This window comes from Diplotaxodon limnothrissa, linkage group LG8 (assembly GCF_057381915.1).
Source record: "Diplotaxodon limnothrissa isolate DT_005_m linkage group LG8, D_limnothrissa_male_GT1.1, whole genome shotgun sequence".
Taxonomy (NCBI): Eukaryota; Metazoa; Chordata; class Actinopteri; order Cichliformes; family Cichlidae; genus Diplotaxodon; species Diplotaxodon limnothrissa.
In genome coordinates, this window is record NC_140603.1 from 12,361,447 (window position 1) to 12,387,655 (window position 26,209).

Genomic DNA, 26,209 nt, shown 5'->3' on the forward strand with positions numbered 1-26,209 from the left:
AGGACTGGAGTGAAAACAAGTGAAAAAGCAGCCAATGCCCAAAGAAAGACTGGAGAACTATTGCTCCTTAGAAGCAAGTCTGGCTCCTTAGAAGCAAAATATAAATACAAGAGAGCTCGGGATATTTGCACAGTACTACTCCTGAACAGCCTGAACATGAATTATAGCTTTACAGCGCCCTCTGCTGCTTGTCTGCTAAACAGCACCTCTACAAGCGCCTGCTGCCACGGAAACTGCCAGTGGGAACAGAAGTAACAGCACTTCCTGTTTCAAACTGAATCATTTCTGCCGTGAGTGAGCAGCTACGGCACACAGAATGACTCGGACAGCTTACGATCCTTCTCCACTGGATGACTGAACAGCTGTGACTTCTCACCACCGCCGACAGCCGCTTTATGAGAGGAGGCTCAAGGTTGGCTGCTTGAACTCTTTCTGTTTGCTATTTCTATCCGGCTAAGCCCGTAAGCCTGTACCAAAACAAACTGAGCATCGTTAAATCATAGAGCTGGCTTTACTGCACACCTTCGTTTGGGGGCATTTCATTTCACATGTCCCTCTCCTGTCAGTCGCCTCTACAGGAAATAGTCCAATATTTCAAGCTAATCTTACACCGTTGCTAATAGGCAGCTACGTACTTTATTACTTGGTAGTAAGCCCCACGGGTGAACAAGCGCAGTCGCTTCAAACGTGTGTGTGTGTGATATCTTTATGTATTTTATTGTTACCATCAACCTGGTGTGTGCTGCATGTACAGCTGTGAGTGACAGGATACGCCTTGTAGCAGCAGCAGCGTCCCTACTTGTTACGAGATGCTGTGAAACAGTTGACTGCCACTTAGCTAGCCCAGAGCCCACTCTGTGATCTGTGTACATTTCACATACAAGCTTGGTTATTACAAATGCCACACGTATAGTGTGTTAAATGTGGGTCAGCAAATTGCGCTGAGTAGACATCGAGCAACGCAGTGCAAAGGTCATCGCCACTACAGCGCATGATCCAAACAACTAGTTTACAGATGGGTAAACAACTGTTCTCTAAGGAGGCCATTTGGCCCTTATCTCCCTATTTTCCACACACACTTTGTTCATATTTGTGTATAATTGTGGCCTGCTTTTTCCTTCTGTACTGTTGGTGGGTTATGTCTTCAGGCTCCTGCTCATTTTAAATTGTGTAGTATGCTTTGCTTGATATGCAGTGGTCATGAAAAATATATTTATATTAATCAAGCATGACATTCTGACCACAGACAGGTGAAGTGAATAACTCTGATTATCTCTTCATTATGGCACCTGTTAGTGGGTGGGTATGCTAGGGAGCAAGTGAACATTTTGTCCTCATAGTTGACATTTTAGAAGCAATAAAAATGGGGAAGCAAACAAACAAAATCGAGTCCATCACAGTTTGTTGCATATGGGGCTCCATAGCTGCGGACCAGTCAGGGTGCCCATGCTGACCCCTGTCTACGCCTGAAAGCACCACCAGTGAGCATGTGAGCCACAAAAGATGTGCCTAATCTGATGAAGCATGTTTATTTGATATCATGTGGACGGCCAGGTGCATGTGGGTGTTTTGCTGGGGAACACCTGATACGACGATGGACTATGGGAAGAAGGCAAGCCGGCTAAGGCAGTGTGATGCTTTGAGAAATGTTCTGCTGGGCAACATTGGGTCCATGTGGATGTTACTTTGACACATAACACATATCTAAGCATTGTTATAGACCACGTACATGCTTTCATGGAAACGGCAGGATAATGCGAGAGGCCTGAGTACAGAAAACATTCAAAAATTGAGACAGATAAATAATAAAAGACATGATCACATATTAAGAAAAAGATATGCAATCTTGGGAGCAGAGCCTTGTAAACAAACATCATACATTGCTGCTCTCTGCGATTTGCTAGGGAACACCATCCCACTTTTTCATATAAGATATAGTGTTGAGGAAGAAAATAATCACTTGTGATAAAATCATAATGCACTGCGATACAGTGAGGGAGATTGGTGGGGGAGGCAGATGGACCGGTATAGTGTCTGCAGTATTGTAGAATCACTGTATCCATCTGTTGTGATAAAGAGACTGTTTACTGTGAAAGCAAAACTGTCAGTTTTACTGGCTGATCGATGTTCCTGCTTTTATTTATAGTCATGTATGGTTTGGAGTGACTGAAAAAATGAGATTGCAGATAGAAGCAGCTGAAACGTGTTTCCTCCAAAGTGTTTCTGGGCTCAGCTTTAGAGAAAGTGTCAGGAACTCACTCATTTACAAGGGGATTTAAGGTGTTTTAACCATCTGACTAGGATGATGTTTCACACATGTCTAAAAGGGAGGGACAAATCCCATGCTGGCATCGGAACACCATGGTGTCTCCCAAGAGAACTAGAGGAGACGGCCAGGAAGTGGGAGTTCTAGACTGCCGGCTCCACGTACAAATCCACGCATGGACCAACTGTGAAGGATTCAAATTGAGTTTTTACTGATCTGCTTAAAGTGTCCAACCCTATCTCTGAGCCAATTTCGCTTATTTTTGCCATGTCCAAAACATTTTTATGAGGCCCAGTGTTTTTAAACACATACTTCAGCATATTTACACAGCAGCTGATGCCAAATGTTGTGGCACACGTCTCAGTGTTTTAGCCATTCATTCTGGGAAATTGTACAACGTAATTTCAAAGCCACATTATCAGCATTAACCCATTTTCTTCGTCAGGTTCCAGGTGCAGCCATGCCCGTCTCACTGCTGTGGGCTGTGGACGTCTATGGGCGGGTCTACGGCCTGTCCACGGCGGGGCAGCAGTGGGATCAGTGCCGCGATGCCCAGATGGAGTTCAAGCGGGTCACGGCGGCACAGCAGTGCTGCTGGGGCATCGCCTGCGACAACAACATCTACCTGAACGTTCACGCTTCCGACCTGTCCATCCGCTACCAAGAGGAGACCTATGAAAATCAAGTGGGTCTCTGTGACTAGTCGGGGGCTGTCATTCTTTAATGACTGTAATTACATTAAAATAAGTTATTGTAAAAGCCAAGAAATATGTAATAAGGAACCCACATTATTTGTCTGTCTTTAAGCAAGTTTGTAATACATTTTCTTTTTATTATTATTGCACAAGTAAAATTGAAAGTTAAAGTTCCCCATTATATGTTCAGCATCCTCATATGGCAGAGTCCCACTTCTCTGTTGCTAAATCCACAAGCCATTAGGCTACGTGCTTTAACAAGTGAACCTTAGAAGCATCCTAAACCAGTTTTTAATGGGAAAAAATTCTCACAGTGCAAGATCACGAAACCTTTTTTTAACACTGCTCTTTCAGATTATCCCCATTAGGTCGACACTCAGTCATTTTCATTCTTGTGGCTACATCTTCATGGGATATCTCACTAAAAGTGCTCTTGTTTTCCCTTAATATGAAATAAAAGGCAACACCACCGGCTTTAACGCAGTTCACTTTCTCTGCCCAACTTTTTGTCAGCGTTGGAATCCCGTAGACGGTTTTTCTGAACGTTTGCTGCCAAGCGACCGCTGGCAGTGGAGTGACGTCACAGGTCTGCAGCACCAACCTCTGGACAGCTTCCAGCTGCCCTCCAGCAGCTGGGAGTGGGAGGGTGACTGGTATGTGGATGAAAACTTTGAGGGAGAGCCCACAGAGAAAGGGGTGAGTTTAAAAAATGCGTGTCTGCTTCAGTTACTGCCCTTTTTTCCTTTCTCTGGTGTGACCTGTTCAGATGTTTGTTTCCAGGGATGGACCTATGCCATCGATTTCCCTGCCACCTATACTAAAGACAAGAAGTGGAACTCCTGTGTCCGTCGCAGGCGATGGCTCCGCTACAGGAAGTACAAAGCAATGGACACCTGGGCTAAGGTGGGTGTTACTGCATAACATATGCATGTAATGAGTGCTGATGGGTGAATGTGCATTTTAAGTTCTTGTTTTCCTTGTGTGCATGGCAGATCCCCTCACAGCACACAACTCTACCAGATCCCTTCAGCGACATCAGCTGTGGAGGTTGGGAAATTAGTGAGGAACCCAGGGGCCGTCTGTGTCTGTGGGCTGTATCCCTGCAGGGCAAGGTATAGATTATATATACAGGGCAGCACCTACCTTGTTTTAGGTATCAGTGGCAATGTTATTATGCTGCTATATGCTCAGATTGAGAATTTCTTGACTGTTGAAGTAATTCGTGTTTATTAACTGTGTATGCTTCAAATCATTTGCTATTAAAAGCAGAGTTAGACGTTAGCAGCATGGTAACTACTTTAAAATGATCCTGTCTCACACATACATTCGTGTCACACCAAAATTGTTTGATAGCAGCTCTTAATTTTCGGAATCTGTCTTTGTCACTGTTCAGGTGTGGTTTAGAGAGGGAATCTATCACCATAATCCTGAGGGCGCTTCATGGGAGGAGGTGCTTCTACCTGGAGAGGTGGTCCAGATCAGCTGTGGCCCAGCAGACCTGGTCTGGGCTGTGCTCTGGGAGGGGCAGCTCATTGTCAGGGAGGGCATAAGCAGAGACTGCCCTAAAGGTACAAATAGGCTCACTGATGGGAGGGTGACGTGGTGTTTCTGAGTAAATGTTTGAGAATTAATATTTCCTGCAATCCAGGTGCCTCTTGGGCAATAGTGGAGTCTCCCAGCTCCGATGTGGGAGCTACACACGTAGCCGTGGGAAACAACGTGGTCTGGGTTGTGACGAAGGACAATAAAGTAAGAAAGTGCTGCAGTCACGTAAAAAAAATCTGCTTTTAATCAGTGGAAGTACTTCCAAGATTTAGCATTTTCCTTTGTCAGTGGCTAATTCTGTTGGTCAGTTTGCACTAGCTGAATGTGCAAAGATGGCAGTGTGACCAAGCTAAAGCTTTCAAATGTTTCACTTATTTATTTATAATGAAGATTTATTTCTTTCCTCAGCTCAGTAAATGGAGCATAAAGACCAACAAATGCGAAGTAAAAGAACAGAAACAAATATTAGGAGCTGCTCTGCCAATCTTTTACTTTAATAATCTGTGTTGGCACTTCACAGTTCACTCCTAATTTCAACACTGTGACTGACACAACATGAAAAATGTCTAAACATAGTTAAACAGGCTTGTAACAGCTTGTTGTTAAAACTGCAGGGATTAAACCTGCGATGTCTTCAGAATACCTCTCACTCTACGCTCCTGCTTTACCAGGTGTGGTTCAGGCGTGGCGTGAATTCTCATAACCCGTGTGGCTCCGGCTGGATCAGCATGGTTGGAGAAATGATCATGATCAACGTAGGACAGAACGACCAGGTGATTCAGTGTGTCCTCAGTGTAACTGCTGGGAATCTTATAAGGACTGCTACATGGCTTTATTACTGCATGTTTGCAAGTGATGCAGTCATGCTGAGGTTTTCTGAAAGTTGCTGGTGTTCATAGGTGTGGGCTATCAGCTCTGAGGACCGAGCTGTGTACTTCAGACAAGGCGTGACCTCAAGTGAGCTGAGTGGGAAAACTTGGAAGGCTATTACCGTTCCCCGAGACGGAGACCGATCCCACTCCAGCGCCAGCGCAAACAGCCTGCAGAGGTAGATGCGCCTCAGAGGACACACACTCTAGTTAGCTTTTTAAAAATGTAATATTAAAGTTAATTCTCTCTCTGTCTGTGTTTCTCAGTGCCGGATGTTTTTTCTGTGGTGAGGTGCGTGCTCCGTCAGTAGCAAGTGATGCAGAATCAGACCTAGAGAAAGGATCTGCAGATGGGCCCGGTTGCCTGGTCACCTCCACCTCCCCGGATACCTTTGTGGACGCCCCATCTGACCCGCCCACTGACACTCCCAAACCCCGTATCCCCAAGGTCACCAGCGACAGCTTCATCTCTGAACTCGTCTCCGATCGAGAATCGGGGAAGACCTCGAGAGATGTTGGAAAAGCCACTCCCACTGTCCTAGAGGAGGACACCATCTCACACGAAGGAGATGCCAAAGCCCCCTGCGCTGGTGTTGCTCTCTCTCCTAGCCAGTCTGGCAGCCCTCTTGATACCCAGTGGAGTAATGTGGATCTGGAGGAGGCACAGAGCCAGCAGGCTCAAACTGGAGCAGTGCTGGACTCAGCTGACACCTGCAGCTTGTCCTCAGTAGCCACTTACACCCTTGCCATGGAGGATCCTTATGGTGGAGACGAGCACCCTCTGTGGGCCTGGGTCAGTGGAGGAGGCTGCTCTGTGGACAGTCACTCCCAGCTCAGCTGGTTTAACTCTGTGAACACTGCATGTGAGTTCAGTGAGCTAACTCACCGGTGATTGAACGTTTAGATTTTTATGTAACTTTAAGTAACATGTAACTTGTATAAAAGGATGATAAGTCAGTGCTTATGCTCAGTTTCAATGAAGCAGCATTGATGTCATTATTTTTGTCTTTTTATTCATCCAGCCTTAGTCCAGTCAGTCCAGTCCATGAGTTTGTCAGTCAGTCCAGCCCAGACGGCAGCTTGGCGAAAACAAATCTTTGAGCAACTCAGCGAGCGGACCAGGAGAGAGATTGATAATTTCAAACATTATGAACAAGCCATAGAACAGGTACCTTCTCAACCATGCACTTTACCACCCGTTTCTTTCATTAGCATGTCATTTGATTCGTTCACTTGATCCAATCCTGTTGCAGTCTGTGTGGGTGAAGAAGGGAAGCATGCAGTGGTGGAGAGACTGGAAGCCACATAAGTGGATAGATGTTCATTTTGCCTTGGAGCAGTTCTCAGGACCGGAGGGCAACAAGGACGGCATCCTGTTCATCTATTACAACTATTATGAGGAAAAGAAGGTTAGACGGAAGTGTGCGTTTGTTTAGTAAAAAAGTGTCTTCCTTAAGTTTCATGTGTTAACTTTTCTTTGATTATCATTTACCGCTGGCTGCGACATAACACCAAAGCAGACTGGCTTACTGAAGGCTTACTGTATATTTCAACTTCTCTTTTCTAACACTTCTTTTAGTACCTGCATGCCTTTATCAATGAAGTTACCATCCTGGTTCCTGTGCTAAATGACTCCAAACACACTTTTGCCATCTATACTCCTGAGCGGACCAAACAGAGGTGGCCTATTCGATTAGCGGCTGCCACAGAGCTGGAAATGCATGATTGGGTGGGTATGGAAAGAAAAAATAGCACAGTGGAAAGTAATAATGTAATACTATGCAGCATTTATTCATGTATATCATCTAAAAATGTCATTTGTTTCTCCATCTTTGCCTCCCTCCGCCTGCTCTGTCCTGCTCTTCAGCTGGCATTGTTGAGTGTGTCATGCTGTGACTCAAGGGGGATCCAGGGTCCTCCCGCCAAACAGGCCATCTGGTCCATTACCTGTAAAGGGGACATCTTTGTCAGTGAGCCCTCACCTGGCCTAGAGGCCGTGCCTTACCCGACACCCTGCGACCAGATGTAAGAATGAGCTGCACGTCACTAGACTGATGGCTTTAACCTTCTGCTATATGACTTTCTATTCTAACCACTTAGCTTTATTTCTTTCCTCTCTGCAGGTTCTGGCGACAGGTTGGAGGCCATCTGCATATAGTGGAGTGTAACAGTGTTGGGATAGTGTGGGGGATCGGCTTTGACCACACAGCCTGGATCTACACCGGGGGCTACGGAGGAGGGTTCTTCCAGGGATTGGCAAGCAGCACAGATAATATTTACACCCAGACGGACGTTAAGAGCGTTTACATTTATGAGAATCAGCGGTGGAACCCCGTTACTGGCTACACCAACAGGTACTGTGCAAGAGTGGAGCTTCTGTCGCTTTATTGTTGGAAAGTGTTGTCAGAATATATGCGATAATTTGTTTTGTAGAGTTAATTCTGCTATGTCAAGGACACAGAAATATCCAGTCTAATACCTAGCTGTACAATATGTCCACTGTGTAACACAAAGTCAGTTAAACTCCAGGGATACCAATCTGTCCTTTTAGGAACCATAAGAATTAATTTAATCTAAGCTGGTGCAAGTACAGGAGCAGGTGCACCGGAGAAGCAACAGTTCAATTCACTTGTATTTATGTAGCACAAATTCACATCAACAGTCACCTCAAGATGGTTTATTTTATATGGTAAAAACCCTACAGTAATACAGAGATAACCCCAACAATCCCACAACCCCCTATAAGTAATCACTTGGTGACAATGGGAAGGAAAAACTCCCTTTTAACAGGAAGAAACCTCCAGCAGAATCAAGTTCAGGGAGAGGCGGCCGTTCCCATGACCATTTGGGGGGTGAGCGGAGGGAGACGGGACAAAATAATTTAATGATTACTAATGGTTAAATGCAATCGAATATAAACATAAAGAGGTAAGTGAAGAAGAAATACTCACCCACTACAGCCTATTGCAACTAAGTTATGGTTCAGGCTTAACTATAAGCTTTACCTAAAAGGAACGTTTTAAGCCTGATCTTGAAAATAGAGAGGGTGTCTGTCTCCCAAATCCAAACTGGGACCTGGTTGCACAGAAGAGGGGCCTGAAAGCTTACTTGAAAACTCAAGTAAGCCAGCAGTCTCAGAGTGATGTGCTCTGTTAGGATACTGTGAAGTCTCTAAGATCGGAATTTTAGAAAAGGATTTTAAGAGGGAGCCAATGAAGAGAAGCCAGTACGAGAGAAATATATTCTAACTGCTTCCTGTCAGTGCTCTCGCTGCAGCATTCAGCTGAAGGCTTTTCACCGAGATTTCAGAGAAACATGATAATAATGAATTACGATAGTCCAACCTAGAGGAAATAAATGCATGAAATAATTTTTTAGCATCACTCGAAACAGGATGTTTGTAATTTTAGTGATTGCACAAATGTATGAAGGCAGTTCTACATATTTGTTTTATGTGATCACTCCTGACTGAATTTACTCTAGTTTTGCTTTTTGGCATTTACATTGCACCGGTAGTACAGCTTGTCTAACATAGTACACGCATAAGTAAAATTGCAAGAATGTTTTGAGAGAGACAGAGCGTCAACCCAACAGCAGGACCGGTATTTGCTCCTTTGTGCATGGAGAAAAAGGAGCCCTACAAAAATACTTCTAATAGGCATGTTCATGTTTCTGAGCAAAACTGCCCAAAACAGACTCTGTGACGGTTTCATCCTTTAGTGGGACCTGTGCTCATACCAGTCCTGCTTCTGTGTTGATGCTCTTCTAGGGCCCTATCCAGCACTCCTCCTGTAACAGCCCATCTCCTGTTATCTCCTCTGCACTCAGACAAATATAACTGTAAAGAGGGGAAATTTTCACATGTAATAAATGTAATAAATCTCATGCATTTGTAAAAGCTGCAGTAGGTAGGTGTCATTTTTTTAGTCTCTCCCTGCCAACACCAGCAGGTGCAGGTGTTTCACTAAAAATAAGTTAATCGAGAATTTCTGATCCCATTCTCTTCCACTTTAACTGTTACAACAGTGGATTTTAGTTGTTTGTTTTTTTTACATTAATATATGTGTGATTCTTATTTTATTTTTGTATTTTGGGGGGAGACGGAGCCCAGAAAAGAAACAGGATCCTAGTTTCCACAAAGACCAGCTGATGAACAGTGTACTGAAAGGTTGCCTAGCTACACCAAAAACCAACATCTCATCAAGTCCATTTGAGATTTCTTTATTTTATTTTATTATTATTATGTTTACATAAACCGAGCAATTGTGGAAACATTTAAAACTTTGCCATTGCACTCTGATGTGACAAATAGACAATATATTTTAACAGTCATTTCAGCTGAATCACATGTTGTTTTGATTTGTGTGTGTTTTCTGTCATTGAACGTTGCTATTCTTTCTTTTAGAGGCTTACCAACAGACCGCTACATGTGGAGTGATGCTTCAGGGCTACACGAGTGCACCAAAGCAAATACAAAACCTCCCTCCCCTCAGTGGACATGGGTAGGCAAACACACCCACAGTGGGAGATTCCCCGTGTTGATCTGTAACCTTCTCTGTGATAATTACAGTAGCTGCTATTCTTGCCTTCTAACCATTAGTTTGAAAAATACTACTATCTTTTCTTAAATATATCACACATAAGGGGTGTGGCCAGATCTGCAGGTGCGTTGAGTGTTTCACTTCCCCTGTTTGCTGTTTTCAGGTGTCAGAATGGGCTATCGACTACAGCGTGTCTGGCGGGACGGACAGAGAAGGCTGGCAGTATGCAGCTGATTTTCCAGCGTAGGTTTCATATGCTGTTCCTGAAACCCCACCTGCTGCTTCACTTGGTTCAAACTATGATCTTGATTTATTTATCTTTCCTTTAATTCATTCTTTCGCTTCCCCATGTGTCTGTGCAGGTCATATCATGGCTATAAAACGATGAAGGACTTTGTGCGTCGTAGGCGATGGGCAAGGTACTATAAAAAGCATTGGTCTGTGCACTATTTATTCAGCAGGTACACAGCACTCTGAAAGTTGCCATCCCTGTGTTTGTTTTTTAATCAGACTGGGACAAATGGGCCATAATCAGCACAATATATTATGGTGTTAATCATATAACGTTTGTTACTGTAGAATTTTAAATTCTGGAGAGAATCTGAAATAATGTGCAGGAAGGTATTTAACTGAAGAGATTTGTTGTCAAGGACACCTGTTTATTTGGCCTTAATGCGCAGGAAGTGTAAACTGACCACTACAGGACCTTGGCAAGAAGTTCCCCCCATCGCACTAAGTGATGTGACCATCCTGCCATGTGCAGCTCAGAGCACCGTGGACATGGTTCCTGTGTGGGCGATCAGTAACAAGGGCGACGTGCTTTGCCGACTGGGAGTCACCGCCCTGACGCCTGCTGTGAGTCATTAATAATATGCAAGCGGACACCAAATGAACTGGTTTAACATCTTTGGAGAGCAACCATTAAAGCTTATTGTCATTTTTTCCGCTTGCATAACAAATGCACGCAAAGTACAGAGAGGTGCATTAGCACGTTGTCACTTATTTTTACTGTGGAGGTTCTTTTAGTTCTAATGTGGGCTTCTAGTGTGGAGAGTTTGAGAGATATTTGCATTTATTTCAAATACAACCACTTCAGTCAAAAGAAGATTGTAATTTCTATCAGCAGGGCATTAATGACAAGAAATATGATATGATGATAATGATGACTGACTAAGTCAGACGTTCCATGAATAGGAGCTGGTTGTGGGTTGAAAAGCGGCTTGCAGCATGCAGATTTGCCAGAGTTAGGGTAGCTATATTTGGCTTAATTTCTCATTTGGAGAAAGATAATTCTTGTATTATTTTATGCTAAATTTATTAGTGCTTCTAAAGACAAAAAAGGAAAGGGGGAAAAAAAAGAAATGATGTTTATCAATGGACCAAAAACCTCCAAAGTTTCTTTTATTTCTGTTTATGAACATCTGAATATGGAGAAGCAGGTTTTTGAGAGGCAGTGCTTTCTCTGTCTGCTCTCTCAGGGATCTTCATGGCTCCACGTGGGAACAGACCAGCCTTTCAAGTCCATCTCCATTGGGGCTGCCAGCCAGGTGTGGGCTATTGCCAGGGACGGAGCTGCCTTCTACAGGGGATCTGTGTCACCACAGAACCCGGCAGGTCAGTGGGGAAAAAATGAAAACTGACAGTGAAGGCTGAAAATTTTAATTGCATTTGTCATGTCTGCATATTGAAATAAAATTTACTCAAGCAGATGCATTTTACCTGTGTTTTATGTGTGCGGGTGTCTCCCTCTGCAGGAGATTGTTGGTACCACATCCCATCTCCAGCCAAACAGAAGCTGAAGCAGGTATCTGTGGGAAGAACATCGGTCTACACTGTAGATGAGAACGGTAAAGCACAAAACGCAGCACAGATTTTTATTTACAGCTTAGGTTTATAAGTTACTTTTATAGATAATGATGTAGTGTGTTCTGTTTATAGTTCCTGGTATGTATTTTTACGAGATGTCTGATGTGGGTGTTTTTCTATCAAGGTAACCTGTGGTACCGACAGGGTGTGACCCCCAGCTACCCTCAGGGCTCCTCCTGGGAACACGTATCTAACAATGTCCGCAAAGTCTCTGTAGGCCCTCTGGACCAGGTAGGACATTATGGCACCACCTTCATCCATTTCATCCTTAAAAGCTGAATGCAGTTAACAGATTTTACCTCACATATTTATAGGCATGGAGGTTCAGACTTCTTGTCTTTCTAATTTGTGGCGCTTGTAATGTAAAAGTGATTCAGTTCAGGGAACACGTACCACACCGCGTGTTTATTTGTGGGTGATTTTGTTGCTTTTGTTTTGGGGCTGCAGGTATGGATCATAGCAGACAAGGTGCAGGGCAGCCACAGTCTAAGCTGCGGGACGGTGTGCCATCGACTCGCAGTCCAACCCATGCAGCCCAAAGGACAGTCCTGGGACTATGGCATTGGGGTAAAGAAACCGAACAGTATGACTGGAAAATAACAGTTTCTGAACAGTTTCTAACTTCTATGCTAGTTTCATTTTAGTGGAGAGAAAGAATATCAACCAAAAAACACATGATCTCGATTTATTTATCAAGATCCTCAGTGTGCTGAAGTCGTCATGTACCCTTTGCAGAAAAACAGCTCCAATATGAAAGCAATTCAGTTTCCATCCAGGTGATCAGGAGTATTTGCGATTGACTGGACTGATTGTAATCTGTAATCTTAGTTCAGTCAGTGATTTGCAAATCAATTTATAACTTTTAACGTAATATGTTTTTTCTGGATTTTTGGTTGATATATATCTCTTTCCAGTAAAGTAAAACTACCATAACAAATTAGAAACTACTTGTTTCTTCGTGAGTGAGCAAACTTATTCAACATGAGGTCCAATAATTTCCTCTACTGTATATGTGTCATGAGTGAATTGTCACCATTTTTTTTACTGATCCTGTCCTTCCCAAAATGCAACAAAATAAAGGCATATTGTTATCACAGTAATGCAGCATTTTATTGGTAGTTGTTGATATTTTGAGCACGGCAGTCTCCAGCAGATATATTTATACATCACATTTTCCCACAGACTTAGATTTTTTTCTGTTATCTGCTGAAGTTTGTCTCCTTGTTTTTTAATGCTAAGAAGCATCATCAAGCATCCTGTGCAGCTTGTTCAAGTAAAGTAAACGCTGCACATAATCTGGGGTGTGTTCAACATGCTAATTGTAATATTATTTTCTTTTGGCTTGTTTATTTTTTTCATTAAAAAAGAGGGGTCACATTTTATATATGCAGTTTTTATGGGGGATTTTTTTTAATATGAGTTGGATGGGAGGTGTTGAAAACTACAATTACCAACACAAAGTATATCAAGCTTATTGCCGTTTGAAAAAAACAAGAACAGTAGAGTAAATATTAGTTGCTGGAACACTTCAGTCTTCATGTGCAAACTGCAGTAGAACAACAACAGAAAGGTGTGGCTCCCAGTTTTCAAGGCTTTGTTTAGTGCTTATAGACAGATGGTAAACAAGCTTATCCTCAGTAATAATAATTATCACCCCTGTGTCACTGTTTTTAGGGTGGATGGGACCATATCACAGTCAGAGGGAACTCTGTAGAACCGCCCCACATCCGTTTTCCCTCTCTAACAGACACCTCATCCCCTCGGAGCCTGCTGGAAGTCAGGAACACGGAGGTCGACAGCAGTACTTCAGGATGTTAGACAAACACAAATTTGTGCACACAAACTGTATAAAAAGAAACAAAACTCAGATTACCTTTGTAGTATTTTTTTAAAGCACAGCTTATTTTAACACTGGAATAGCAAGGTGATCCTTAAATCCTGAGGTTGGAGTTTTCACACCTTGTGAGCCGGTGAAACAGAGCAATGGATCTCAGACAATCAGAGCCATCTCTGATGACAAACATGCTTATCTGATCTGTCCCTGTGTTGTTTTTCATTTGTACTAGGCATTCATGTGATGGTCACGGCATTTTTGTGTCTGTTTCTGTAAGTGCGGTTAGTCTTTTGCCATTGAACTTAGTGGTCTTAATTCATTTTTGTCCTTATTTATTAATCAGGATGTGATGTTCATGATATGTGTGGTTTTTGTGTATAGATTACCACAACAAGTTAAGGTTAAGATGGTAGGGGGGGTTTATATGAAAGATGTATATTTTTTAAAATGTGCTTGAATTGTAGTTGAATAGTTGCTGGACCACCAGCTTCAGAATGAGTGTTATTTTGCATTTTATCCTGTGAGCAACAAGTCAATAGGGCCAGTTAATCTGAAGTTTTATCTTTGTTTACTTGTCTGCTCCTTTTGTCTGCTGATCTGGCACAGCATCTGCACTACTGAATACTTTTATGTGCATCTATGTGTCATCATTTGGATTCTGAAGACAAGAATTGGGGTGATTATTGCATGTAAAAAGTCAGCTTGTGAGGTAAACTGAACCCACTGTTAGCTGAATGACACTGGCTGAGAGAATTGTAAAACTACACTCCAAAACACGCTGTGTAATTAGCATTTGTCACTTCTAATCAGTCAAGTATTGTTTCTAGACAGATCGTAGAGGTTTACCCATGGACTGCTATTTGGTGCCAGGATGTAGCAGCTGTTAGAACACCTACACTGGTTTAAACTTACACATGCCTTGTGCAAAGACTTCTGATGTTATTACCTAAAAAAAAAATCTATCATTATCATGAAGCATGTACACTGGTGAATATTGTAAAAAAGAGGAAAATTACTGTAGTCTTATAGCTGAAACGCTCAAACTGAACCTTCCTCTTTCTCAGGAGTGCTGCATGCTGTTAACTTCCTTTGACATAATGGTTGTAGAATGACTGAGCAGTAAGGGGGAAAAAAACATTATCTTTTGTTGCAAGATTGCAAAATACTAGTATCTACTCAGTATCGTGGCAGTTGTTATATTACACGGACTACTAAACATCATGCACGGGCATCAGTTTATGTCAATAGCTGCTTAAATGCACCTTCGCTGTCTAAACCTGCTGAACTATTTGTAAATGTTGCAAGTGAGATCTCTATTATCTGTGAATACTGAACATTGTGTGTGGTCAAAAAAAGAAACAGTCTGTGTCAATAATAAATACATGTATTTATTAATAACAACTTCTCAAATGTTTTTTTTTCCCCCGTTATGATGTTTCACACAAAGTTTGCAGCTTAAACACACATGGAAACACAGCAGGGAGAGGGGATAAGCAAGTAACATACACGTTAAATAGCATCTGTGCCTTTAAGAACTCTTCTGTGTGCAGAAGAAGAGAAATGAGCTACGCGTTCAGGTCAAGGGTGGATTATCATTGTGAGCGCTTTCTTGCAACAACACCTCAATATTTAAGCCTTCTGCTTGGTTGTCTTTCTTTCATGGATGCAACAGTTATGGCTCGAGGTTACACTGAGCAGGTTTCTCAAGAGTCGATACAAGAAGATGGCAAGATAACACAAAAGAGAACAATCCCCTTCCCCAGTTTAAACCACAACACGCAAGAAGAAGAAGGGAAAAAAAACATGAGGGTGAAAAGAAAGCAGCCCTTCTTTCCTGGGCACATACATTACACAACTATGGTCCATTTGGTTTCACTTTCCAGTCTGCATTCTTCATGTCTGCTGTATAAAATCCTTCCATATTTTGCATGGAGTTCTGCACAGCTCACCTCTTGCTAGCATTTATTAGAGGTCTATGATCTGGGGGGGGGGGAGCCCACTTCCTACAGAAAACACAGCTGAACGTCTCTAAGAGTGTGACTGTAGGAAGTGGGTAATGTTTGATTTGTCCAGCCCTCCTCCTGGTGGCTCCCCTTGCTTTAATCTTACTGTTAGCTTTGCTGGCTGAAGCTATGCATACTGGTGAGGTATTGGGTGAGACCTTCCTCCCCCTCTTCCTCCAGGTGCTGCTGGTAGCACTGGAGGAGCTTGGCAGCGCTGGCCTCTGAAGGGACCCCGCCAGCAGGCAGGCAGCCCCCTGACATATCCAGGATGATGGTGGTCAAAGCTTTGATGTAATTCTTAGCCAGGGTCAGCGTTTCGATCTTGGACAGCTTCTTCTCGGTTTTCACATGCGGGATGGCCTCGCGCAGTGCTTGGAAGGCGTTGTTGAGTTTGTGCATGCGCTGGCGTTCCCTTTCGTTGCTTTCCAGTCGACGGATGCTGCGCTCTTTGGTGCTGGAGCCGTGCTTGCGTCGCCGGCCTCCTCCCTGCCTCTTGCCATTGCCGCTCCTCAGAGAGCCCCTCCAGGAGCCACGGATCCGGACCGAGGCCTCTGAGCCTTCCTGCTCACTGGAGCCCGGCTCTGTGTCTGGCTCGAATTCCGGCTCCGGGTCGGACCAGGTCCTTCTGGATGGCTTCACAGCCTTCCCTTTGGATTTCATCTTGCTACTCCCCTTATCTCTGACAGAACAGATCTCAGGTTCAACAAACCTGGAAGACAAGATAGGAGTGTTAAGGACAAGAAAAAAAGGATATAAAGTGGCCCGCTTCATAGTTTTCCTTCAGTCAGCTCCAGTTTAAACAACTTGGCATCCTGTTGTATCTAATCAGACTTTTGCAGTGTGAAAACTCCATGATGTTGGTCTGTTACTCCACACTTCTTACCCCACAGTTCAGAGATAATACCCATGTCAAGGTTACACTCACAAAAACAGACCTGGCAGCTCACAGCAACAGCAAAGCTTTTTAACTTCACTTTAACTCACTGCATAGTTTGGTTTCACATAATAAGACTAAACCATCAGCTCCTAAACTTATTTAAGAAGAGGTTCTATTACTATTATATATTTTAAATGTGAATTTACAAACAGTGACAGTTTAAACTATACTATCACACGCTGTCAGATAAAGCTGTTTTACATAGATAAGTACGCACAATAAAAAAAAAACGTGTATGTCTCCATCATCGTCATTATTTCCCTAACCTCAGCTTAATCACACCAACGGCAGTGCTGTGACCGATATGAAGATGAGCAGACACAAGTCAAATTCACTCACAACACAAATGGAAGGGAACTAAAAGCCTTACCTGGGAAATTATACTAATATTCTCCTTCCTGTTTCTTTTTACAGAAAAGGCGTCAGCATGCAGCCGGACATGATCAGCGACATAAAGTCAATTAAAGGAGCAGTGGGAATGAAGGAGCGCGAGAGCAGCACATCAGCGCGAGGCTCACAGATAACTGTCACACGTGAACGGCTACCTGTTGCTAACAGATGTACACGTCGCGCTGTTCAGCCAATCAGAGAGACAGCCCTTTCCCCCGCTAGCTCCGCCCTCAACCCTAAACCTCCCAACAACCTGCTGCTGTTGCTGCAGAAAGCCACAGATGTGCAAGAATTATACTGAACTTACATTTATACTAGGATGTTTTTGATTTTGATTTTTGGGGGATTCAGATTAACTTTGGCTCCCACTAATGTTTTCCAACGATACTTAGTAGTTGGTGGAAGCAGCATTCAAATCCAGGGATCATCTTATATAGACATGGTTAGGGAGACAGATCTAAGTGTCCTGCAGGCTGTGTGCTTTAATATCTGTGCTGTTCATTTGAGAAAAAGCACAAATAGCAGTCAGAACACGACTATTCAGTTCAGAAAGTGAAATACGTGGAGTACTTTTATAAAATATTAACTAAATAATTGGTTGAATATGCGTACTTACCATTCACAAGTTCCAGCTGACATTTGCATAGATTCTGAGAACAGTGAAAATTTGTGTGCAGTAGTTCAGTGATGAAAAAAATATTTAATTGAAACCCTTTCAGTGTTAGTTTGGCCAGTTTACCTGGTGAATTAGGAATATTCTGATGTGATATTTTTGCGTTTCCTGCTTCCCATTTCTAGAAAGTGTAGTCGTTTTGCAGTTGACAAGCAAAATGTTAAGGATTTACTGGCTAACTAATGTAACTGAGGAGTTTTACTTTACTGTATTTCATTTAAAAAAACAATTAAGGCAATATAATGAGATTGCAGTGGTGGAATTGAGTGGTATGGTCTAATATTTTAAAAACTCTTACAAAAACTGCTCTTTTTTCCATACTGATATGCTGATAACACGCTCAGCAACAGCATTTCCAACTGTGAAATGCTTTTTTATTCATTCAGGTGAATGCAAGTAAACCTTCTTCTTTTTCTGTTAAGCTGCAGACGTGCTCTTACCTTTAAGACAACTGTAGTAAAGTTAGTTCGTCTGAACAGTTAACATATTTTCCATTGTGACTTATCACCTTCTGCTGCTTCATTTGAATACAGTCCTCCAGGCTACAGCTGAATGTAGGCCTCGTTTAAACTTTGCTCCAATATTTGCTTTTCAACAGACAAACTTTTTGAGCTGCATTTTTTGCATTGCATTACTTCTGATGGACAGCCTCAGGCCACTAGAAAACTAAAAAAAACACACACATTACAAAAAACATGCCATAAAAGAAAAGCAGAACAACTGCAATTATTAACACGCTCCTTCTTCACATGGAAATGTGATCTGCAGTAATCCAACTGTTTAACTTGGCAGCCTAATGCAGCTGTTGGCAGTTGGGATTACCTTATGTTGTGGTAGCAAGACTACAAAGACAGGGAGGAGTCACTACGGTGAGGTATACTGACTGTTCATCAGTGACTGCATTTGCAGTGTCTGCAAACATCTGGAAGATTATTGACAAACCCTGATGGTTTTCAATTCCACATTTTGCTTCAGTGACACATATACACAGGCAGAGAGACTCACAAGGTTAAATGATTGCAGTTATGCTATCGCAGTGCATAGATACTGGATGTTTATATATCAGGTGATGATTCCTCATTTGGGTAGGTAGGAATACATAAAAATTTAAAACGATGTTGGGGAAGGGCTTAAAGTAATGGGGCAATGGGCTTGTCGCTTCAAGCTACCTGCTTTTAACATTTGAGTTTTGGTGTTTTGAAATTCAATGTGGCGAATGAGAGGTGACTCTGACTGTGAATCTGAGACACAGTGCAGGCTCGTGGGATAGCAATTTGTCAGTCATAAGACTGACCCTGCTTTATCCTCCCTTTCGACTCTAAAGGCACCCATAATTTCCAGAATTAACATCACGTTTGATTTGGGGAGGTCTGAAGCTAGTGATGGAGAACATAATCTGATTAGAAAGGTGTTTACTGAGTTCAAAGGTCAGGAGTGCCCGAGGGCTGTTTTCTCATAGACTTCTACAGTATCAGCACAGTATTCAACAGTATCTATCTTTTAGAAACCACAGGAGTTGCTCCTGACTGGCCTCCACATATGTGGACATCACATTTTGGGTTATTTAGACCAAAATACTAAATTTTGCTCTACAAGGGCCTGATATCTTGGCTCTTATTTTTCTTAAAAACAAAAATAAGGTAAAAAATCCCCAATCAGCCCAAATATCAAAGAGAAATTAAAAATGTGTGCCGTGGAAGAGTTCGGGTCTTAGGAGGTTAAGACACATCCACATTGGCCTCACTTTTCAGATCTGGACACTATGAACCAGTTATGCGTTCATAGCTTTGTGTGCTTATTCTTACTATATGGCCTACACACTCACAAGACCTAAACAATGGTGTTGCTGTTTGTGACGAAACAAATCTCTAGAAAACATACAAAACCTCATGTCTATACACAGAAACCACACTGCTTCATGGCAGTTGGCCACTACATTTTTTCTATTCAACAAGTTAATGGCTAATGGATTTCTTATTATTTTAGTTACTCCCTTTAGGGGTCACAGTGGATTATCAGCCTCTATCTCACTCTATTTCTATCATCCACATTGGTCACTTCAACCCACTACTTGTCTTCCTTTTCTCCATCCATGAATCTTCTCTGAGGTCTTCCTCCTTTCCTCCTGCCTGGGAGCTTCATCTTCAACATCTTTGGTCCAATCTTTCCTCTGCACATGCCCAAACCATCTCAGCCTCACCTCTCTAACTTTTTCTCCAAACCTCTTAGTCTGAGCATTAACAACATTAGCACAGTGTTGGGATGTCACAGACACAGCAACGTTACAGGTGTGAAGCTCCCAGCTTTTAGAAGCAAACACTTCCAAACACTTGATGCCCTTGAGCAGCTTGTGTGCGTTTGTGTGTGTGTGTGTACTTCTATTACTCGTGTTGTGGGAACATAAACCTGTTTACACAGTCACACAGTGGGGACTCGCCTCCCATATAAGGACAAAAGCCCCAAAAGTCCACATAATGTCAATCATTAGAGGATATTTAGGAGGACGCTTGGCTTAAGGTTACTATAAGTCTCATATAAAGGAATATAAATGAATGGGATTTATTTTGATATCTTCTAAAGAGTGTGTGTGTGTGTGTGTGTGTGTGTGTGTGTGTGTGTGTGTGTGTGTGTGTGTGTGTGTGTGTGTGTGTGTTTGTGAACAGTAAGACAGGTCCTGCCAGGTTTCCTTCCCTCCTCAGCTACATTGTATCTAATCAACCAAACCTTGCTGAAGTTGCCTCTGTGGAAATATTATCTTTGCGCTTTAGTGTGCACAGTTTCTGCCTCCATTGGCCCTAAGGCTTACACTGTTTATTTTACCACAGCCGCTGATATGTTCTGAGCTCAACACACTTCAGTAATGAGGCAAGCAAACAGGGCCCCCGCAAGCATGCTCTGTTTGAGCAAAACAAACCATATAAACAACATATTTTCTTCAACACCAACATTAGCCTGAAAACTACAGCAATTTAAAGATAAAGTGCGACTGCAGAAGCACACAGGAGTTTGTTAAACACACATAAGTTTCTGTTTCTGTTTCCTACATCGAGTCCAAGGACGCAACCTGGCATAAAGAGTAGCTTCCAAAGCAGTTTGCAGCTGGAAAGGCACCAGCACTCTTATGCAACTCTTATTTACCGTTATTTGACATCATGGGCAGTAATCTTGTCATACCAACAACTGTGAAAACTGAATGCGCTGTCAGAGAGTCCTGCTCGGCTGTGATGTCATGAATGGCAAGTGCGCTGAATCTATTTGGAGCAAAGACGGAGTGAAAAAAAAGCTATTAAAATCCCTGACTCATCATAAAAGGGGGAGGGCGGGTAGGAGATGAGTTAGGGTGAAGAGGAGAGATCTGGACGATTAGTCAGTTTTTCCATTAGGCCAAGGCTGGCTCTCTGAAAGAAAAACAAGTGTGGATGTCACATTAGGCCATGGCGACAGTGAGATGGCCTTAGGCTGAAGGCAGACATTCTGATAGAAAGGCTGTCTTTACTTTACCACGTTTCATAAAAATCACCACATGCAGCTCAGTATGTGTGTGCATTTGCGTGTCACTCACCCTTATCTCACTCGAGGTCGGACTCAGTGACATAGGTGAGGAAAAGGCAGGTTTGGGGTAGACAGCCATTCTCTGGTCTGGACTGGGCAGTCCGGTTATGTGTCTGCAGTAGGCTGTAGGGATGAGAGTGCCCGTCATACTGAAAATGGCAGCTCTTCTCCAAAGCCGAGAAGTCATCCTCCCATTCGAAGGCTGCACGCAAAACCAACCACATGTATAATTAGCCACACTGACAACTGTGTGATATCCTGCAGTGCACGGTGCAACCCTTGGTCTTTTTACATTGTCATAAGCCTTTTGTTTGATACAGATAAAAAGATAAAACTGTTAATAACACTGCCAAATATTATTTAGAATTATACTGCTGTTGCTGATGGTGATAACATCACCATCATATTTTATGAGCTCATTGTTCCATCTCTCTGTAAATAAAAAGGAAAAAGTAATGTAAAAAAAAAAAACACAGTAACTTCAGTGTAGCATTACTTCAGTCAAACTGATGACATGGCTGATACCCTTATCTCCGTCAAATTGATAACTGTCATGTACGTCAGCCTTTCTACAGCTTCATCTGCAAGCCACTTTGCAACCCACCTCGAGCCCAGCTCCTTCTTTTCATGCCGACCCCAATTTTGTTGCTATGGATACCTGCAATAGTAAGGTATTGCTACTGCTCTCTCTGGCTCAGCTTTACATGATGATACTACTAAATATAAATTACAGCATGAATGAAGGTGTTAAGTAAAAGTGCAATATGTTTCACTGGTACAGTGTGTGTTTTGCTCTTTTTCTAAATAATGGCATACAATCTACAAAATCACTTGTGTAATTCTTGAAGACATTACCATTATCTTCTAATGTGACGCCTGGCAGGTTGGAGGAATAGCTGCTCATCAGAGACGTGTAAGACTCAAAGTGCATGTCCAGAGTTGGACTCTCCTAAGAATAAACAGGAAGTATTCAGTATTCAGTAACATGGTTGAAACAGTCCTGTTAAAAACATTTAATAAACACATTATTAGCTACAAAAAGATAAAAAGCCTCAAAATGCATTAAAATAAAGGTTAAAGTAGAACAGGAAATCAGTACCTGATCAAACAGGTAGACAATGACATCATCATCAAATGACACACTCTTCCTTATTTTCACTTTCCTGTCCCGTCCACATGATTCTCCTGGATGATTGTAGTTTTGAGAGGATGTTGGAAGTCTTCTTTGGTTGGCAGTATTTAAATTGTCTCTGTCAACATTTTCCCTCTGGTCATTCTCAGAGTTAGTGTTCGGACAGAAGGGGCATTGGGCAGTGGAGCTTTTCATAGCTGTCGTATTGTTGTCACTGATAAGACAATCACTATTCCCAAGAAAAGTATTGCAATTCTGCAAGGAGTAAATGTCATTAAAAAGTTGTGCTGGCATACAGTCATCGCTGAAACTGATAAACTTATTGTGGTGATCTTGGCGGGCGGCCATATTGAAATTTTTTGTGTTAAAACTGTGTCCCACACATTTAAACTAAGTCTTGTCCAAGTGGGGAATCTGTACCAAAAAGATCAAGCAAAGCAAACGCTAGTTGCTTGATCCGTCGGCGCTGGCGACAGAGGGAGAAGGATGATGATGCTGTTACCAAGCTTGATCTGGAGTCAGTGTTCCTCCACGGTTTACAGGTTGAGCAGCATCTTTGAAAGCAGAAGCAGGTGACTGGTAGTCCCTCCTCGTCATCCTGTATCATCTGACCTGAGGACATCCACAAATGAAGCTCTTCATCCCTGTATGAATGATTCACAATGACTCAAACAGCTTCACCTCAAACTAATTAACGCACTAACCTACTGTCTGACCACCTACATGTGTTTCTTGCCTTGGTGTTGTCGTGGTGATGTTTGTGCTCTCAGCATATTCACAGATTGGCAAATACTTCAATGAATACAGAGATAATACAAATTATATTAAAATAAAATTCATTATGTAGGCCAATACACTCACTATGTTATAGTTATAATTAAAAAAAAACCCCAATCTATATAGAATATAATTTTACTGTTTGCTCATTTTGTAAATTCTTGTAGCCAAACTGATTTTACCAGCTACAGAGTACCAATGTTTGTTCCACTTATTTACAGGTTTATTTACCTAAGAATGTATTTATTTACCTTGAGAATCTTAAAAAGCATATAGTGAAATGATAGTTGGGAGTGGAACAATTTATTATATTTTGTACATTTAGCATACACTAAATCCAGACATGTGACTAATGAAAGAAAGAATCTTGAACTTGTGACTCCCTAAGTTCTACTTGGAGTATTAGAGGGAGGGGGCACTGCAAATCATCATAAAGTGATTTACCTTTATCCTATGATGTAATATTTCTATCCTATTAGAAGACTTTACACTCCTACATAGCACCTACTTGAGGTGGTGCATTGATTTAAATACAGAAGTTTCACCCTTGCAAATATTTTTGCAAGGAAGCACCCCCCCCCCCCCCAAATTCATGCAGCATGACCAAAGATTTGATTCTGCAGTCATGACAGAATAAAGATGGGAAGAAAGAAGTAGTGTGAGGACAAAGCTACAACACGCATGCCTTTATTTACACCTCCAAATAAGTCCATATAACAACATTGGACCGTCACTGCAGTCCAGTAGGGTTGGAGAGGCATGTAGCAAAGGAAGAGTCTGAAAATTATGTGAATAACATGTTTGAAGTCATCAGATTTTTATTATTAATCCTTTATTTATCCAGGTAAAAAATCTCATTGAGATTAAAAATCTCATTTCCAAGAGAGACCTGGCATCATGGCAACAAAAGTCACATACCACATAGGTATATAACATTTAAAACAAATGTCAACCCAAGATCTCACTTGAGAGACTGGTGGCTTCTTTTTCTTTCTTTTTTTTTTAAAGAATGGCGCACTGTCGTTCCTGAATAGTTCGAGAAACAAAGAAAATCAATTGCAAGGAACAATGAGGCTGTTCTGGAGGTCATGCTGGTACACTTAATATTGGGTTTTCCTTTAATATGTCACCAATCTCCACAGTTTCATCACCTACCACCTAACGGTGTTGATGGCACATGCCAGTTAAAATTAAGTAGTCAGTGCTCAGGCTCAAATTGCCTTTTAAAAATTATGCCCCAGTAGCTTAAATATTGAAATGGACTTTTTATCGCCTGGCCAAAAACATTTGGATGTTGATGGTGTGAGAATGGAACCTGTCGCAATTTTAAAAATATGACTAAAAATGACATGCATGCTTTTTCTAATTAGGATTCTCTTTTGCGTCTCCTCTAAATACAATTCCTTGGCAGTGTCAGCTTATTAAGGGTTCAGTTGCGGTACCCAGACATCCATTCAGTGTCTCTCAATAACAGGATGTGCTGAAACTGATTTGTCAGCCTTTGCCCGTTGGCTGAAGCAGCAACCGCAGATGCACGCATGCACACAAACACGTACATTATTTGAACACTCACTCCTGAGCCTGAATAAATATCGAAGCCCATCCGTCCACGGAGACAAAGACGCAATAGGAAACTTTCACCGCTCTGCAGTAACCAAGCAACCACTGGATGAGTGACTCAGGAAAGGAAGAGAGGAGCTGACTCACAGCAGCTGTGACGTAAACGATGTGAAAAGACACACACACACTCTCATGGTCGCACACACACGTATGCAGCAGGCCGTAAAGCCTGTAATCTGCCCTGTTTCGGGTAAATTAACACCTCACTGTGTAACAGGTGGACAGACTCGGGATAAGATTATAAAACTTCCAACCAGCCAAACCATGAACAGATACCTCAGTAAGAAAAGGAAAACACTGCACATTACACCCTTAGTGTCTCCAATTACTACACAGACTCCAAGGCATTATTAAAAAGCAAATGATACCTTTTCCTTATTCCTTTGTTAGTGCATTTCCTCTTAGAAAGCAAGTTTAAACTATCCAATGAAATCACCAGTGCGGCTCCACCCCCGAAATGTTTTAACTCCGTAAAAATAAAGAGAAGAACCTGTTTATCAATTTATATGCGTTGCTGCATCATGACACTGCATAATGTGTTGCACCATAATCTCTGAGCAGCAGCAGCAGGCATGCACAGTACCAGCACATGTCTTTTCTTACCTTGCATTCAGTCGGCCCAAGTAAGTCCCCTGATTTTAATGCATTGCAGGAACCTTATCGAGGAAAAAACAAGAGAGATAAGCTAAGCATACTGAGACGAGAGAGAGAGAGAGAAGAGACGGAGAGATGCACAGAAAAGCAGTTGGTGGGGGTTGGATGTGCAGTACACTCTTCCGGGAGAATTCCCGGCAGCAGAGTGCAGGACGGGGATCAATAACTTATCCCGTCTAATGTAACACATCTGTCCTTGCTGATGGAGAATAGCAGCAGAGTGAATGTCACAGTGACATGTAGACTTATAGAAAATCTGTGATACTTTGTGGCTGTTACATTATTCTCAAAGATGTTACAGCATAAAATATGTAAACACGTGTGTGTTGGCAGCATTTCTTTACACTTTAAAATAAAACGATAAAGCATTTCTTTATGTTTTCCTAGGGAAATGGAAAATGGGTGCAATGATTTGTTGAATTATGTGCAAACATATATGGAGAAACAGTACATAAAGAGCCTTTTGTTCTGTCCTCTGTCGAGATGATCCCACAATGCTTGAATAATGTTGATGTCCAGGCTCTGAGGATGCCAATTCATTTTTTTGTCCAGGTGCGCCTTTAATGCACTGGCAAGGTTTTTTGCAACCACTGTCATGTTGAAAAACGAAACTATGAAACTGTTGTCAGTCAAACTCTTCTAAGATGTATTACAGTATTGAATAGTGGATCAAAACCTGACGGTACTTTTATATGTTCACAGTTACACAACTTTTAACAAGACCCTCAACATCACTGGCAAAAAGCAAAAAACGCAACTCCAAACCATCACAGTGTTTTCACGTGGTTGTACCTCTCACTTTCCTCTCTCCTGAAAAAGAGCAGTGCAGCATTTTCCAAGATTTACATGAGAAGT

General features: G+C 42.1%; 2 protein-coding genes across 3 annotated transcripts; one reads left to right on the forward strand and one right to left on the reverse strand.

The window, feature by feature from the left end:
* Positions 1-246: 246 nt before the first annotated feature.
* tecpr1a (tectonin beta-propeller repeat containing 1a) lies at positions 247-14,891 on the forward strand. Its single transcript, XM_085360512.1, has 24 exons — positions 247-412; positions 2,712-2,951; positions 3,475-3,657; positions 3,742-3,864; positions 3,954-4,073; positions 4,355-4,529; positions 4,610-4,710; positions 5,178-5,279; positions 5,406-5,554; positions 5,643-6,238; positions 6,398-6,543; positions 6,629-6,784; positions 6,955-7,104; positions 7,243-7,400; positions 7,499-7,729; positions 9,781-9,877; positions 10,080-10,159; positions 10,279-10,335; positions 10,597-10,771; positions 11,395-11,530; positions 11,671-11,763; positions 11,907-12,013; positions 12,230-12,349; positions 13,457-14,891. The coding sequence occupies exons 2-24, from the start codon at positions 2,727-2,729 to the stop codon at positions 13,598-13,600; spliced, it is 3,624 nt and encodes a 1,207-aa protein (XP_085216638.1). The 5' UTR covers positions 247-412; positions 2,712-2,726; the 3' UTR covers positions 13,601-14,891.
* Positions 14,892-15,098: 207 nt separating this feature from the next.
* bhlha15 (basic helix-loop-helix family, member a15) lies at positions 15,099-22,656 on the reverse strand. 2 transcript variants are annotated; one of them, XM_085360514.1, is made up of 4 exons: positions 22,271-22,656; positions 22,027-22,120; positions 21,182-21,373; positions 16,287-16,328 (listed from the first exon to the last, which is right to left on the reverse strand). In XM_085360514.1, exons 1-3 carry the CDS (start codon positions 22,649-22,651, stop codon positions 21,189-21,191), a joined length of 660 nt encoding a protein of 219 aa, XP_085216640.1. In that variant the 5' UTR covers positions 22,652-22,656; the 3' UTR covers positions 16,287-16,328; positions 21,182-21,188. The 2 variants fall into 2 exon arrangements, with proteins under 2 accessions (XP_085216641.1, XP_085216640.1); XM_085360515.1 differs by lacking the exons at positions 21,182-21,373; positions 22,027-22,120; positions 22,271-22,656 and adding an exon at positions 16,927-16,997 and having other exon boundaries at positions 15,099-16,328.
* Between the last annotated feature and the right edge of the window lie 3,553 nt (positions 22,657-26,209).